At 43.1% G+C, this 17,729-nt stretch overlaps 1 protein-coding gene across 1 annotated transcript in view; it reads left to right on the top strand.

Moving 5' to 3' along the window:
- COL22A1 (collagen type XXII alpha 1 chain) overlaps positions 1–17,729 on the top strand; it is a gene marked incomplete at its 5' end in the record, with an annotated part of 192,663 nt that overhangs the window by 166,201 nt on the left and 8,733 nt on the right. Inside the window, 8 exons of the mRNA XM_080939438.1 lie at positions 2,583–2,636; positions 3,232–3,276; positions 3,931–3,984; positions 5,932–5,985; positions 9,631–9,684; positions 11,002–11,073; positions 12,539–12,574; positions 15,395–15,439. Coding sequence (XP_080795564.1) covers positions 2,583–2,636; positions 3,232–3,276; positions 3,931–3,984; positions 5,932–5,985; positions 9,631–9,684; positions 11,002–11,073; positions 12,539–12,574; positions 15,395–15,439 — 414 coding nt within the window. The remainder of the gene's footprint in view (positions 1–2,582; positions 2,637–3,231; positions 3,277–3,930; positions 3,985–5,931; positions 5,986–9,630; positions 9,685–11,001; positions 11,074–12,538; positions 12,575–15,394; positions 15,440–17,729) is intronic.

Genomic DNA, 17,729 nt, shown 5'->3' with positions numbered 1-17,729 from the left:
TAAGTAGAATTATATAAAAGGTTCTTCTCTAGTGAGGTTCATGGTCTGTTTAATTTCCTTGGCTGTAAACTATTATGGCTCACTCCCAGTCTCATACAGCTTGCCCGAAGCACCTTCTCCACTTCATACCATTTATCAGTTGCAACAGCCCAAGTTCACTGCTGAGGGGAAGAAAAGGGGCCTCTCCATTGGAACAATGTGGGATGTTCTACAGAGCTGCCCAGGGAGGCAGATGGCAGACAGAGGGTAGAGGGGCTGGGAGGTGTGCGCAAGGAATGGAAAGATATTCTTGGGAATGCCTGGGGCCAGGAACAGCCAGAGCATCGTTGCATTTTCCAATTAAACCTCAGTAAGACCTGGGGTTACAGATGTTCTTGTCCCAAGATGAGGAAACTGGAGATACACAGAGGCTAATAGTGGTCTTCCAAGGTCTAGCAGCTGGGGAGAGAAATCTCTGGTGGATTTTATCTCTGAAGCTGACTCGGAGTTCAGTGCTCAGAGCTGGGAGCCTTGAATCAACTCTGGGCTGAATGAGCACTGTCCCTACAGCACAAGGTCACTAATTTTTCCCCTGTTGGTTTAATGAATGCCTGCTCCAGGGACTGTCATTGTGATACAATACCAATACTATTCTGGGCAAGCAAGAATCACACAGGATATAGCTAGTTCTCATGGAGTAGGTCATACTCAGTGATGCCACAACAGTAGTGGGACTCCGGGACCCTAAGCTATGCATTCTTGAGCCTCTCTTCTGACTTTCTGTGGAATTTCACTGCAGAGTCAACTGATATTTTATCCCACTGAGGTGTGTTGGGAGGGAGTTAGCATGGATAGGTAGAGTCTGGGATGCCCTGAGACCTTGATGCAGAGACTCTGATGCCAGGAAGGTATCCTACCAATTGAAGCCCCTATATAGCGAGGAGACAAATGGATCATGAGGAGAGAAGGTCATGAAGGACAGAATGATGAGTGGTACCTCCAGAGACAATTGATATTCGACTTCTCTCCTGAGGAACTGTGAGGATCACACTGAGAATATCTATATTCCAAAGCAGCACGTGTGCCCTTTTGCTCGAGGCTGGGGTATGAGGACAGGGGATGGGAGCCGGTGGTATGTGGCTCCTCTCCATTTTGACCCATTCTCCTAAAGGGCCATATGTGGAGACACACACGTAAAAATGGGCAGAAAAGTAATTGATGATAGCCCAATGGATGGATGAACATTTCAATGTATAAATTCAAAAGATAGACATTTTGAATTGCCTGTTGCTTAATGTTTTAATACGATATAGTTGAGTATCCCTTGTTGTTCAGAAAGAAGTACAGTTTCAGTTATATTAGACCCTCTCTGTGTCCTAGAAAAGATGAGTTAACATCCTTGCACCCCATGCGGTTTTCCTAAGGAACATATGTCATTGATTCCCAGTGAGGTTTCATCACCATTCCAAACACCCTAGTTGTGTCTAATGCAGGGATATCCTTCAATGGATACTGGCTGTTTCTGTGCTAGTAATCAGACTAGTACTAATGATTGCCTTGATTATGAGGCAAGGCGAAGCCTTTCAAAGGTGGACCATCTGAAAGTTAAAACTGTAGGAACAGTTGCAGGGAGGAAATGACAGCCCAACACCACACGGTTAGACTTGGATAAGCTAGGGCAGAAAGCAATAAGAAAACATAACTGCTCAGCCAGCCTTTGGTCCCTGGCCTTTGCAAATTTCTCTAATTCTAAGAATGCCCTGTTCCCATGTCCTTCTCTTCAAATGAGAACCCCATGGATGTCCTTAAATTTTACTTTGTATAAAAATGAGGTGCAGGGTATTTAGGGAGGGTCAAGATCTCAAGCTGCAATGAGAAAAGATCCAGAGATGGTCCAGCTGCCCATCCAACAGTCCCCTTTCACCTCTTCCTCTGCATCTTCTCCCTAGCCTTTGAACCTTTTGTCCAGACCCCAGTTCCTTTTCTTCATGTCTTGGTTCTGTCTGGCGTAATGCCAAACTGTGGGCAATAGATTTGTGTAGTGAGTGTGTCCTTGTATTCCTTTGTATCTGAGTGCATGGGGGTGTGTGGGAAGGGCTGCATGAATCAGATCACAGGCCTCTGTGAGTGGTGTCACTGGGAGCCCGAGCAGAGCCTCTGCCTGGGTGTCAGGAAGCTGAGGTATTCTTTAGCTTTGTCCTTAGAAGTCTGGAAAATAAAACGGCTTTGATCTTCAATCTGGCCATTGGAAAGGTGTAATGGTTCATAGCCACCTTGAAGTGCTTTTATGAGCCAAATCATTAATAATAAAGATGGTTTTATAGTTTCTCATCAGGCAAGAGCACTCTGACAGTGAAGGGGCCCTGTGAATGATTCATCGAGTGATAGGACTTGAACTATTATCACCACAGGAAAACTAGGAATACATCAGGACAGAATGCACTGTGAAGACTGAACTAGATGAAATAAACTAGAAATGCTAGAGTCAGGGCTGATAGCCCGATTGTCTAGCTTGTCTAGAGGCATGTGGGAATGCGGTAGTACAAAATGCAGACACCAAACATTTGAAGATCCTAAGTCTTTTCTTTTCGTCCTCAATTCAGGGCAAGACAGGAGAGCCAGGTCTATCAGGAGCAGAGGGGGCCAGAGGTCCACCGGTAAGTGCAGGTTCTGTGCTGTCCCAATGACAATGTGCAGGGTTTCTGAGCTATAGATATCTTTCTCCCTACATTCTGGTGCTAGTGTAACCCATTCTTTCTCTGCAGGCCAGTCAAGCTTTTGTATCCCAGACTATAAGCCATCCTATGTTAGTTAGCATTTTCTGCTTTTTTCATTATTTCTCTCTTTATCCCACCTTCCATGTTCTCTCCTTTGAATTATTGAAGGGAAAACCAGAGTGTTATGGTTTTTTTTTTGAAGGATTTTTGTTGTTGTTGTTGTTTGTTTGATCTATGGTTATATGGATTGTAGCTATATTTAAATCTATTTCTAGTTATAGCACTAGACAGATACTTTTCTGTAATAATAAAGTGTTTTAAGATTTTAAATTTTAAGTGCTTTTCCTCTTAGTGCTGCTGAAACTTTTATATAATTTCTTAATTTTTAAAAATGTGATGATGTTTAATGAAAATCCTAAAACCTAATTATTCATCAAGAAGTCGCAGATCAGAACACTGCCTCTGTCTCCTTTGTGCTATTTTTCTTTTAAAAAAATCAATAAGTCATTTCACAACTTCATTATATTTCTTCCAGGGCTTCAAGGGACACACAGGTGATCCTGGTCCACCTGGTCTGAGGGTAAGTGGGTGACACTCACAAGGAAAAGGATTCAGTGGTTTGTGGTTTATCACCTTCTGCTCACTATTCAGCAAAGGACAAAAGACATTCTAGCATGGTTTCACATGTTCCCTGAACCCCATAAAACAATCCCCGGTATTGGGCTTAGTTTTCAGAGGAGCAAATTGATCAGAGGTAAAGGGTAGCTTTCCCAGGTCATATAGAGTGTCTATGTTAATGCATAGGCCTTGTCTTATTAGGGATTCCCTAGAGCCTCTTATTATGCTTTAACACGATCCCTTCCAAATACCCCAAATGAAAGAAACTGATTGGCTAACAGTTGCATTCCTTGAGTGTCCTGGATAACCAGGACAGAACAATGCTATAGAGAGAAGCCAGGGATAAGCAAGTAACAGGGAGAGGAGGGGCTCAAACAGGCTTAGCCCATCACCTTGAATTCTTCCTGCCTAACCTGTTGGGGGCAGGGCACTTCGGGCTCCACATAGTCTCCAAGGATCTATAGTTCTGTTGCAGAGGCCGCCATTCCTCATAGGGGCACTTCTGTCTGACAGCTCTCTTAATCTCCATCTCTTTTCCACACTTTCAGATGTTTTGTGTTGGAGGTGGCCTATGGCTTAATCAGTCCTGTCTCTAACAACAGTTTCTTATTCCTAGGGAGAACCTGGACCGGCAGGCCCCCCTGGAAGGGAAGGATCACCAGGAAAAGATGTAAGTCAGGATGATGCCTTGGCCTGTAGTGATTGAGAGAACACAGGAGGGGCACCTCGGAACCCCATCACAAGTGGCAGTTCTGTGAAGGATGTTGAATGCCACATAATTGCTTCTCATTGAGATATGAAATTCTTCTGTCCCTTGGGTCAACCTGTATCTCACCACTGGTGGAGGCTTTTCTGGGTTTTTCTGACTTGTCTAGTGTCTAGTGGTGGTCGAGTTGGACCTAGCTTACCTGATTTGTGAGGCATTTCATATTTTCTCTAAAATTATTTCTCCATCAGTTTCTCATTTTGGTTCTCACAGTAATTATTAATCCCTTAAACACTCCACCACCATTGATAGCAAGACTTACCATTACCACTATCATCATTACTACCGTCATGGTTAAAACCATCTTGGTTACCACCATTATCAATACCTCTGCATCACATCCCGCATCCTTACAACCATTACTATGACTAATTCCATTACCATCACCACTGCTGCCATCACTAAACCATCACTAATCCTAGCATTTTCACCACCACCACCACCACCACCACCACCACCATGACCACCACCATGACCACCACCATGACCACCACCATCATGACCACCAGTTGCTGCTCCTCTTGCACTTTGAGCTGTATCTTAATTTAGCTTGGATGTCTCTCACTTCTATTTGGTTTTGAAATTGGTACAGAGAAGGTAGAGGTTTTCTCTAGAAGGCACAAATGAGAATACTGTGATCTAGAGACTTGGAGATGGAGGGAGTCATCCTGAAGCTAATATTTATATCTCACCCTCTATGCCCATTCCCCAAAACCTGACTACCTGTTTCACATGGCATTTTACAAGGTGACCTGACATCTGGGTTTATAAATTGTTCTTCTAAGAATAGTAAACTTGTCAGATTCACATAGACAGGGTTCTGAGGTCCCAAGTGGTCTCCTTCTAGACCTTTACATCTTTCAAGACTTATGGAAACCTACATAGCAAGTGGACTCTTCTTGCTTCTCCTGATGCTACCTTATTGGTTTTTTAGAGGATCTGATTTGAAGGATCTATAAGAAACCAGATGGGAAAGTCAGTCTAGTTTCTTTGCTTTCTCTTAACTTTGTTCTGGCTGGTTTTGTAACAACCTGATACATGCTACAATCATCCAAGAGAATGGAACCTCAACTGTGAAAATGTCTCCATAAAGTTGGGCTGTAGGCAAGTTTGTGGGACATTTTCTTAATTAGTGATTGATATGGGAGGGCTCAGCACATCATGTGTGGTACCATTCCTGGGCTGATGGTCCTGGATTCTATAAGAAAGTAGGCTGGAGCAAGCCATGAAAAACAAGCCAGTAAGCAGCACTCCTTCATGGTCGGTTCATCAGAGTTCTGGTCCTGATTTCCTTGGATGATGGATTCTAATAAGAAAGAGTAAGAGAACCTCCACTCTCTGCTGGGTTTGGTCATGGAATTTTATCACAGAAATAGTAATCCTAGCTAATGCATGGTTGTAAAACCAATCTAGTAGGTAGATACTGTGAGGTTGCTTGAGACAATGTATGGGTTGGTAGTGATCTTGGTTGTCAGGCTTCATTCTGTGGTAAGCCTGGCAGGAATGGTTTCAGGTTATTATTCAGTAAATTTGTCATTTTTGACTTCTTGTGGTTTTATATATGATCACCTTAAACTACCATGGTAACAGGTGAACTATGCCTGAGCCAGTAAATAAACACACTCATTTACAAATTTGAACTGGAGAGCATCTCCTCATCTCCTGGGTAAAGCAAATTTATGCGATTTTGAATTCCTTTGATTTCAAAAGGAATTGTCTAGACACATCACTGGATCCCTGGGTCTGTTGGTGAAGTTTGATCCAAAACATCCAAAGTCTGATGACAAACTGATGAGACTTTTGTCATCTTCCCATGTAGCTCTGTGGTTTTATAACCTCTATCTGTTCCAGGGTGACACTGGACCTGCTGGACCACAGGGTCCTAGAGGAACAAGGGGACCACCGGTGAGTTTTGCTTTGAGATCAACTTGCTGCACAGTTTGGCCCAACTGTTACCATAGTGATATTTGCTTGTTATACTATGGTGTGGATACCCACATCATTTTAAAAAGATGATGTGTGACTTAGAGAATGCTAAACAGCCACTGGCCTCTGCCCTGAATGCCTTCCAATATGTGCCCCAAGCTATCCCACTGACATTATACTCACAAGGACTTCAACAGCTAGCATGCTTCTAGTTTGGGGCCATTGCACATGTACCACACATGGGTTTCCTAGAAGTAGGGATAACGGCCCTATAGAATGTTCCTCCTGTGTGTATTCTCTCTCTCTCTCTCTCTCTCTCTCTCTCTCTCTCTCTCTCTCTCTGTCTCTCTCCCTCTCTCCCTCCCTCCCTCCTTCTCCCTCCCTCCCTTCCTCCTTCCCTTCCTTCCTCCCCCCGTGTGTGTGTGGTGTGTCCTAATTTCCCTTTTTATAAGGCACTGGTCCTGAGGAATTGGTCCAAACTATTGTACCATAAACTCACATAGCTTATTACATCTCTAATAATCATATTAACAAAGTAAAATTCTAAGGGCCAAGACATTAGAATTTCAATGTGAATTTAACCCAAAATATTCCACAGGTTGTTAAATATTTGGGGGTTTTCACATTCTCATTCATACACCTAGCAAATCCATAAGGTCTAAGCAAAGGTAGAAAGTAGGTATTTGAATACCCAGTGTTATGTAAGGAGAATAGTGTTGAGGTGCCATGACAATAAAGCTATGTGTGCCACTTAGCAAACTGTGGACAGTAAACTGCTTTTCATAAGTAGGCATGCATTCTAAACTAAAGATGGAAAGGACATCTTTTCAACTCTGTAATCCAGAACAGTAATTTGCTGTCACTGTCAACTGTTGTCCATGGATCATTTTAGCTTGTAATTTTTTTACACCTGTTGCTGTAGTTTGGTTGCCACCACTGATGTATAAGTGATGTGCTATGCTGTGACAGTGGGATGGATATGATGTCACTCAGAATCATGAACTGTTCATCTCTGCTGTACTCATTCAAGACAACGGTTAGACACATGGCCTGTAAGGGTTATGTGTGCTTCAACTTGGTTACATATGATTATATTTACAGATTGATTTCATTCACATTGTGGTGACTGTAGATGTTTATGTAGCCTTAAACCTTCATGTTGCTCTCTCTAAAAATCTATAATCACACAGGAATGGAAAAAGCTCACATGATTACTACCTCACAGCTACAGGCTTCAAAGAAATATGGAAGAGTTCACCGCATGAACCAGATATCATTCAGTTTTCTCCCAAGACTTCTGACGTATGAAACTATGTTATAAATATATCAAGGAAAAGACAAGAAATGAAAATGCAGAGATGCCCATAGTTTACCCAAGCTCACATAGCTAATCAGAAATTGACCTAGCTTTTGGACTCAAGCAGTCTAGAACAACAGTCTGAAGTTTAAGACCCCTACCTTAAATGCCTATGAACTAGATTGTCTTTCTGAAACACTGTCCTGGAGGAAGGAGCTTGAAGCAGGTGTTTAAGGATCAGAAGCTTGGGAAGATAACTATAGCCCTCATTCATGAGCATCCTAGTACCCAGAGGGGCTTCTTGTTGGCAAACATTAGGTAGATAGATAGATAGATAGATAGATAGATAGATAGATAGATAGATAGATAGACAGACCAACAGACAGATAGACCAACAGACAGATAGACCAACAGACAGACAGATAGATAGATGTAGATATTTAGGAATAGGTAGATAGAATGTGGTTCTGTGACTCAGGAAGGACCCTAGTGCCAGCATCAAAAGACCAATTTCACAGGAAACACATGGACACCAAAACTAGTGTTGGCACCATGTGATAATGTCTGGTAGCCCTCCTCCTTCTGCAGAGGCAGAGGGGGGATTACAGGGAAAAGCAGGAGAGATATCATTTCCATAGGGATGAGCTAAAATACGTATTTTTAGAGAGACGCAGATGGGTTTGTGGGTGGAAGGAGTAGAGGGAGGGGTAGCAGGCAGCACTCACTAGAAGGTCTGAGTATGCCTGTCAGTCAGAACTAATGCTCAGAGGCTTCCATTTCTGCATTCATTATCTGAGATTCCAGACAAAATTTGGACTTTCTCTGTGCCTGGATTTCCTTATGAAATAAGGTTATATATGTTACATGGTTTCTGGGTGTATCTGAATACCCATGGTCTTATGGGCACATTAAAGGAAAAAGACAGAGGTTGTTCTTCTGGTTAATGACCTACAAGCCACCTTTTTAATGAGGACAGTGTAGTATGGGATAGGCTCAGTCCTGAACTCAGAACTCAGTTTTTCCACTGCTCTTGGATGTATGGCTTAACATTTGTGTGCCTCAGTTTCTCTACATGTAAAACGGTGATGACAACTGCATTTGGCATGATAAGTGAATGATATACAAAATGGATTGATATGTAATGTTAGAGGTACCTGACCAGGGTCACCTGAAGGCTGCTGAGTATATCAGGCTTTGAGGATGTTGGCACCCTCATGAGCACACAACTGCATTAATATCATGAAAACCTTACATTTCCAAGATTAACACTAAACTGATCTCTGTGATATTCTTGGTCTTTTTATGAAGAATATAACCCTAGTGTCTGTCATTCACTAGATTCTGAGGATATAAGAGCTACAATCACAGACTCATGGGATGTGAGCTGAGCATAGAGAGAGAAAGCATACCATGGGAAGTCAGTGGGCAGAAGGTGCTGAGCCTTGGTTGTGCGTCTTAGGCAAAAGGGATTTATTTGGGTTGAAGCAGGGTATCTAGCTTTCTTATAATAGATGTGTGTGTGTGTGTGTGTGTGTGTGTGTGTGTGTATGTCACATTTGATAAATGGCATCATATAGCCAAGGCATACTTCTAACTCACTATGTCAGCTAAGCCTGATGTTTTAATTACTGATCCCCCTGCCTTTCCCTTAGAATGGCTGAGATTATAGACAAATGCCACCATGTAAAATCTTATTGAGAAGCATTTGCCAAAATCATAAATATGCACACAATGGGTGTCAAGTTAAACAATATTTGACTGAAGGCAGTTTTCCCTAGAACCTATGGTAATTCATCCTTTCAGTTCCCAACTTCATGACAGTACAAGTCACTGATTACCCTGGCCTCCTGTACCTTTGTGCTGTCATGTATTCATTGGGATTTTGGTAATGCTCTAGAGGAGGGGTGCGCAATGAGAAAAGCATTCAAACCTGCTTCCTCGGGCTCGCCTTATGATGTATTCAACCATTCCTGAGTTGGGTTGTGTTTTATGCTGGTATTTTTCACAGCGCAGTCTCTGAGTTGAAGAATGAATGAAGATTGGTCTTGCTCTCACTTACAGTGCAGTTCTGTGGGCACCAGTCACTGAGTTAGTCTTTTTCATGCCCACGGACTCATTTAATTCCATAATAATGTTATGAATTAAATATCATAGGCTTCTTTTACAAGTCGAAAAATCTTCTATGCAAGATGAAGTGGTTTTCAGAGAACCATAACAGCCTGCATGAGAACAGCCTTCGTAATAAAGCTGTCCACCTGTAGCTGAGTTTGCTCCAGTGCCCTAGCACAGAATACTGGCAGGGTAAACATTTCTATTTCTTTCACCAGGGCAGCAGTGGACCACCTGGATCTCCAGGAGAGCCTGGCCGTCCAGGAGCCCCAGTGAGTATTCATCCCCAGCTTCCTGATCATGTTAGGGCAAGGGACTCATGTCACAGGAGGTTTTTTCCCATCCCAGAAAACCTTGGATAATGAATCCCTTTTTGAACAGTACAAATAGTCCCAAAGCCAGAGAATCTGGGTATGTAGCTCTTTAAAAGTTGTCCACATATTTGATTACATTTCTTAATCTCTTCTGTCTGAAACATGGACACCTCTAGCTATTCAATGTCAAAGATGTGCATAAAGTTTCACAGTGGGTATCAAATGATAGAAATATAAGCTACAGCCAGTCTAAGAAACTCTGACTATATCACTAGAATGGGGGGTTTTGGTAAGCATGGAAATAGAGACGGCAGTGACGGGTGGGGAGCAAGCAGGTAGTAAAAAGAATATGGCAGGTAGATTTCTAGGCACTGATCAGATTCTGGATTTGAGGATCATGCCAGGTCATGGAGGAGACACAATGGGGCAGACGGTTCTTTAATGGATTCTGGGCTTCAGTAGGTTCAAGTCTTGGTATGAATTTCATTCTTGCCTAGCCTGCTTGTATTTTTTATTTGCCTAGATTGAGACATATTCTGGAACTTCTTGCAAGTTTAAAATGCCATTTATAAATATACAAGACAGTGTGCTAACCAGTGCTTTCCAGATAATTTCCAGAGAGAATCCAGAGTGACCAGAAATCCACAAATCCCAGGATGCCCAGTCACACTGGTAGAGACTATTCCATTGGTCCGATAACAACTGCAATGGGTGTCTGTCCTTATGACAATGTTAGTAATCTTTACCAAGAACTGCAATGTATGACCTGTCCTTCCTACTGAAACAAAGTATACAGGATAGGGTTGGACCCTGAGGGTATATCCATTCAGGGGAGAAGCTAGCCCCAGAGGGAGCTGACCCACTTTGGGGCATTTTGTTTAAAGCCTAAGCCATTCACAAAAAGGCTTCCTCCAAAGGCTGCAACCCCACCAGGATTCTTAACAGTGTCATGGGAAGCAGTGCCCAACCTCAAAGAGGCTGCGCACATCTAGGTATAGGTGTTACTTCTAAGGATCTATTCTTAGATGTCACTGCTTGAATGGAAGGAATGCTCTCTCAGTGGAGATTCCTCCTGCTCTCTCATCTTCCTTCCCCGTTCCATGGTCATAATACCAAGTTCCACAGACCCCGTGTCTCCTTTTGACCCATCATCTCTCCAATTTAGGGAAGGGGTAGGCATTTCAGGGCTCCACAGCTTGGGAATGTTATCAAGTTTCTGAGTCAAGTGACATCACTTGAAGCCTGTTTTAATTAATTCCCCGTTTTCCTTCATAGGGCCAAAAGGGAAACAAAGGAGAAAGTGGCAGCCCAGGACTTCCAGGGTTTCTGGGTCCCCGTGGGCCTCCGGTAAGCAGAGGACCTAATGGTGCCAAGATGCCTGGCTCTAGGTGTAACCTTGTGCTTCACTACTGTCCTTGCCAACATATGTCTTAAGGGACATTTTTTTCATGCTGTGATGAGATAGGATGGTGTCAAAGGCCATCATGATTTAGGAGGCCACTGAGAGTTCATAATTGGCATTTGCATGGGATTCCAAAGCCCAATCCTTTAATTATGTGCCATAGAAAGGTAATTTAATACCTTATTATGGAGACTATCTCCTTACTCAAGTGGTATGAGAGCCTCATTCATTTCTGTGTATTAAATTTTGTGATTTTTGTGTGAGAATCCACATAAAGTGTTACCACAGTCACTTATTCTTAGTACCCCGACTCAGCCTCATAAGGTATAGTGAAGCTGTCAGAGGGGTAATGAGGACTCATTCTTAGCCACACTGAAGTCATGCACTGTTCTTCAGACTCTAGTCTGCACTGATGGATGATAGGGTTTGTAGGTGACACCTCAAGGTGGAAAATGTTTCCGTATTCCTGAAACCCTTTTCTTTTTTCTTTCTTTTTATTGATTCATCATTTTATGTTTACATTTCAAATGTTATCCCCTTCCTGATGTCCCCTTCATGAGCCTCCGCCCTCTTTCCTTCCCCTTTGCCACTGAGGGTCCATGGCCCCTGATACATATGTAGCAGAAGATTCTGCCCTTTTCACATGAACACCTTGACAACTGGATCCATCCTTTTTGTGTGTATGTGTGTGGTATCAGGCCCACTATTCTCCACTTCTGATTTGTGGTCCAAGATGTATATGGCTTTTCCATTCATTTCCTCAGATTACTCAATTGTTCTCTTTTCCAGTGATTGTTTATAATTTGGCTGCCACTGTGTTTTTAAAAAATTACTCCTTAATCATAAAACAGACCAACTCTCCAGCTTTACTATGTGCTAGTCACTATACTTTACCAATCTCAATTCAAATAAGTATCATGGTAACCTATGGTATAGGTGAAGTGACTCCTCTTAATTTATAGGTGAATAAATTCAGACACAATGAATTTAAGGGATTAGTAAGGTAGTCATTGATATCATACAGCCAGTCAACAAAGGAATCAATTTAAAGTTGGACTCCACCATCTGATTCATATCTAACTTAACACATTCTCCCCTGGTGATTAGAGTGGCCACCCTCCCATGAGACAACTGGTAAACCTGGCTTCTTAAGACATGTTTAGTAGGGATACATTGACCCCACTGACAAAGAGCCCATAGCCAGAGGACTTCTTGTATTCTGTGGCAATTCTCTACTTTCTTTGACATGCACTGACCAGAAGGCTGAATGTGTGTTGGCCTTGCAAGGTATGCTGTCTGGTTTACTGCCTGCTGTCCTTGCTGGAAGATGATGAGTGAAACATCTGTCATGATGATTAACATGCCTCGAATGATGCTACTGAGCCTGCTGTCCTCGTGTTCTTTTTACAGGGAGAAGCAGGAGAGATAGGAGCTCCAGGAAAGGAGGCAAGTATTTCCCAACCCTGCCCTTTCTTCTTCATAGACCTTTCCTCTGGGAACCACAGATGGGCTGAGAAGCAACCCCTGAGCTTATCAAAGATATTCAACCAGAGTCAGTATACTGTCTGGACTGTGGTTTTACATTTAAGTTTCACAAACTGTCACAGGTTTTACAGCCAACTGGGGCACCAGGTAGATGGATATATCTCTCCTTAGCCACCCTTCAGCATCATTGTGTCAGCAAAACCTTCTAATTTGTTCTTTGTGGTGCCTCCCAGTTCTTCTCAATGGACCCTGCCCAATTACAAATCCTTTTTTGCAAGCAGCTGGAGATCCATGGGACATCAACATTTTATGTTACTTTATAGTTTAGACTATAGCTGTACTCTCCCCTACTAAAGGGCAAATCACCCTTGAGGCATCCTTCTTCTTCCTTGTTCTCTCTCTTCCTGTCAGCTGCATCCACTCTGGTCTCTAAATTAAATATCTAATTAGTTTTTAGTTCTCTCTCTCTCCCTCCCACCCACTCCCTCCCTCCCTCCCTCTTTCTCTCTCTTTCTCTCCCCCCCCCCCAATACTTCCACTTTCCAGCCCTTCTCCTTCTCTGTGGACCAGCAGAGAAAATCACTTGTCAATCTGCTCTGTTGCTCATCTGCTCTATTCTGTCCAAGCTCATGAGCCTTGCTCAGAAAAGGCACCAAAAGTGCTTGAGGGTGAAAGAGTAGAATGAAGGATGTGGAGAAAAGACTTTTAGGGAAATTGCTTACATGTATATCAAAACCTGCACTCTTGACTTGAAATACAACATTCTTGTCACTGTGTGCCTTTGGGCTACTGATATAAGAAATTGTCTTCCTTGAAGCTGGATCAAATATTCCAAGCCTGAGTACCCTGTACTTTTGGCCCAGGCATAGCTTGCCACTTACTAGAATTGCTCCTCACTTGCAGACTGATCATTGTTCTTGCTTACTAGGTAAAGTTGGAGGGATTAATGCCCCATCTCCCATTTCTGATGGTTGCATCAACCCTGTGAGCTCTCAGTTGGGTTGTGGCCTACATGAGTTCTTTGTATGTTTCCATTGCCCTCCAGAATAAAATTCAGACTATTCAGGCCTGGCTAATCTTCCCTAATCCAATCCACACTCTCTTTCAAATGTGACCTGCTCCTTTTTGGTGGGTGACACACAGAGATCAATTACTTAATCACTGAAGCTTACTCTTGCCTCTGTTCTCCAGAGCCATTTTCCTCTTGTAATCCCTGTTGGATTCTATCTTAACTTCCAGGCTGTGCACTTTCCAGCATCCAATGTCATGTGCTTTTTTTTTCCTTCTGAAATTACTGTGGGACTTTCTTGTGATTATATTATAAAAAGTAAAACCATTTTCTGTGTACCAGAATTTTTATTCCCATCCCTACTTCTGAAGCAGACTATGAATATGCTGAAAAAAGGAATATCCCCATGATACTTTTCATTGGTGATAGAGCTCAGAGTAGTACCCAAGGAGGTAGCGTAGTGGATGTTTATGGTATGAGGTGACTAAAATAGCCACATTCAGAAGAACTAAGATGCTTTCATTCCATTTTAAAACATAAATTAATTTAAAATTTAAGTGTGTGTATGTGTGTGTGCATGTGTGTGTGTGTGTGTGTGTGTGTGTGTGTGTGTGTGTGCATGCAGCTTTTGCTGGATATGTGCATGTGAGTGCAGGTGCTTCTGGTGGCCAGAAGAAGGAATCAGATCATCCAGAGCTGGGGTGACAGGTTAAAGGATGCTTGAAACTGAGCTCACTTTTCTGCAAAAATTGTATATGCCCATAACTGCTAATCTCTATCCATGTCTGCATTCTGAATGTATACTATTTCTGTCAGCTATGACAAGCTAAGCTGGACTGATTGCCCTAATGTGAAACCTTTGGACTGACATATTATGAATACCTGTAAATGCAGGGTGGGCTTTGGTATAGGAATATGATGTCCTATTCAATAAATAAACTTTTCAAACTTTTGCTACCTAAATATGAGCAAAGAAGCATGTCTATGTTCCCACATCCTGTAAGAAGAAATTTAGGTGTCAGCTAGCAAGCGGGTGAATTCTTTTCAGAGTGGATATCAGGAATCTTGAAGAAGAAAAAAGGAAAGGGGGAGATGCAGGGAAGAATAGAGAAAATAACAGAGGAAGGGAAATAATTTTCCAGGTGGACAAGATAAGAAAAACATGGGCAGGAAAAAGAAATCAATATCTCAATCATAGGAAGTATGGAGGAATGTCTTTTGGTCCTCCTGTGACTGTCCCCATATCCACTAAAGGTTAAAAGAACATAACAATAGTTTCATTTTCCCCCCAGTTGCTGGGTAGGAATAGATAGCTTCCTGAATTAAAAGTCTTAAGCCAAGCAAGGTCATCAGGAGTGAAGGGTCCAGAAGAAGATCATAGGGAGAGCCTGTCAGACTGCAGAATAGCAGGGTTTTGAACATCAGAGGTGTTGTTAGCTTGTCCAAAGACCAGTTATTGGGAGACCCCAGAACATTCCAAGGAGAGTCATGCTTTTTCCTAGGGAAGAGAAAGACATCAAAGAATCCATAGCATTGGCTCATGTCCCAGGTAAAAAAATGGGCAGGAGTAGGAATAAAGGACTAAAGAGCAGCGAGTGGCTTGATTGCATATCCAGACTGTCCTGGTAGAAGATTTGGGGGTGTGGCGGGGTAGGTGGGGGCTTTGTTTCTCCAGCATCCCTGTTCTCCAGAAAGTACAGTGTAGAAGAAAGGCAAAGATGGTGGCATGATAGCAGTACTGAAGTGACTACTGTCCACTTATCTCATTGCAGGGTGCTCCTGGGAAGCCTGGAGAGCCAGGATCCAAAGGAGAGCGGGTAAGTGGGGATGTGTAGCTATCTGGGGATGCTCAAGGTGACCTTCCCATAGCTGCAAGACTGGAATTTATTTAGGGCAGTTAATAAACATTCCAACCTTGACTGCTGTCTTCTGCCATGACTTTCCATGAAAAAGAATCTCAAGCCCTTCACATAGTAGGATTCTTTATTCCCCAATACTGACACAGTCAGTTTTCTTTAATGTTTCTTTTTGGTTATTTTGAGGAATAAAATCATGACCATAATTATCAATGCAAGGCAAGTGTTGGGAGACTCTGACAGATTCCCTGCTCACCATGTGTGAAGGCGCATGCAGGATGCGCCTGACTCCCTAAGTGCCAATTTGCTGGGAGCCAGATTTGTCACTAGAGGTGACAAGGGAACAGATTTTCCCATAATGAGTCGCCTTGGCGCCACACTCTGAAAGCCTTTCTTTACATTTCATTTTTCCAGAAACCAACAGGGGAGAGACATTTTCCTTGCAGAAGTGCAGGAGGGGGCAGGGAACATTCTCACACTCACCCAAACAGGCTCTTGCTCCATTCAGGGCTGTGCACGGCTGGTTTGCCCACAGTCCTATGTGTGGTCAGCTGCTACACTATGTGGATGATATCCGTCCCCCACCCCCGCCCATGGTTGTTTTCCATGGTCCTGCAAAGAATTTATCGCAGCTTTCTTCACAAGTCAGATGGGTAACGAGCTGGCAGGCTTTTCCCGCAGTTTAGGAAGAAAGAGATGGAAGTGGTCTCTGCCATTCTTGCCTTCCCTTCTTGTCTCTCCTTCAGATGACTTTGTTCCCTGTGACTGTTTGATGTTGAATATTGGAGCCACTGGTCGATTTTCTCCTGAGAGTATCACTCAGGGGTCTTGAGAATGATTGCCTAGGAGTGTGGGCATGGGTCCTGGATGGGAGCCAGGGTGTTCAGCCCACAGACAGGAAACTGTTCCTCATACACAATCAATAACTGGGGAGATTGCCTGTCCTCTGTTAAGTGGTTCCATGGAACCTTGCCACCAAGTGCTTATATTCCTCATTCCTTCATCCTGGGAGTGTTTGAAATAGGGAACAGGTCTTTTCATTGTGCAGGAGGGTTGCTGAGTAAAAAAGCTGTGCCACATAGATGGGGGTACGTGCATCCATGTGACTCAAAACAGTGTTCTATACCTCTGAATCTATGATCGATCATCCAACTCATTTCAATCCCCACAGCAACTCTTTTGGGTTTGCCTAAATTAAAATGTCAAAAGTCATCAATAATTTGATTATTGTTGAAAACTGAAAGCCATGGAGGGCCTGGTTAAAGAGCTGAAAATACAAGAGGGGATGCAGCAGAAGTCAGCCATCCCTCCCATTTCACCTCAAAGCTCTCCTTCCTGTGTGCCTGTGTGCACTCTGGAGTCACTGTACACAGATGAGGGTACTTCAAACAAGCTTGTGCCTTCACTTTTACCCTCCCTCACACCAGCATATCACATTTTCCATGGCATGTTTTTCTATTTCAAAATCATGCTCTGTTCCTTCTCAAAGGCTCCTGCCATACTGATGGCATGACCACGTTTGGTTCCATCTTGAGACTCCTTCTTCCTCCTGCTCCTCCCTTTTGGTGCCATATCACACACAACAATAGTTGTAGCTCCATTGTACTCTGAGGGCCTTAATATGACAGCTGTGCATTCAGTTCTTATAATCCCCTGAGACTCGCTGGCCAGATACATTTAGTTAATAAGGGCAAGTACTAGGTTGCCTTCCATGGAGTTACTGTGCCCCAAATCACTGACCCAGAATTTCAGAACCTGATTCACTGATGGGGGAGGACTCCAGGTAGTGTAAGCACCACAGAGTGAGCCTGTCAACCCTTCATGGACCCACTGGAACTTAGAGAAGGCCTACAAGGAAAGGCTGCTGATCTAGTAGGCTGTTACTCTTACTGATAGAGGCCAAAAGCTCTCCATGAGTGGAGTGGTAGTTCAGATTCCATTTTTACAGCTAGGCAGCCATTTCCAGGGATGCACAATTTTAGTTTGTCCTAAGACCAGAAAATTTGTGTGTGTGTGTGTGTGTGTGTGTGTGTGTGTGTGTGTGTGTGTGTTATACATATGCAGATGTTTGTGTGGACAAATGCATCTGTGAATGTATATATGTGTATGGTCAGGCCTCCAGTTAGGTGTCTTCCTCAGTCACCCTCCACTTTATTGGCTGAGATAAATTCTCATTGAATCCAGAGGTTACCGAGTTTCTAGGCTAGTAAGGCACAGGGTTATGATCCTCATAATTGTATGGCAAGCTACT

Source organism: Micromys minutus (genome assembly GCF_963924665.1).
Source record: "Micromys minutus genome assembly, chromosome: 27".
NCBI classification, from domain to species: domain Eukaryota; kingdom Metazoa; phylum Chordata; class Mammalia; order Rodentia; family Muridae; genus Micromys; species Micromys minutus.
Note: the sequence above shows the minus strand (reverse complement) of the source record. Positions and strands in the feature narration are given on the sequence as shown.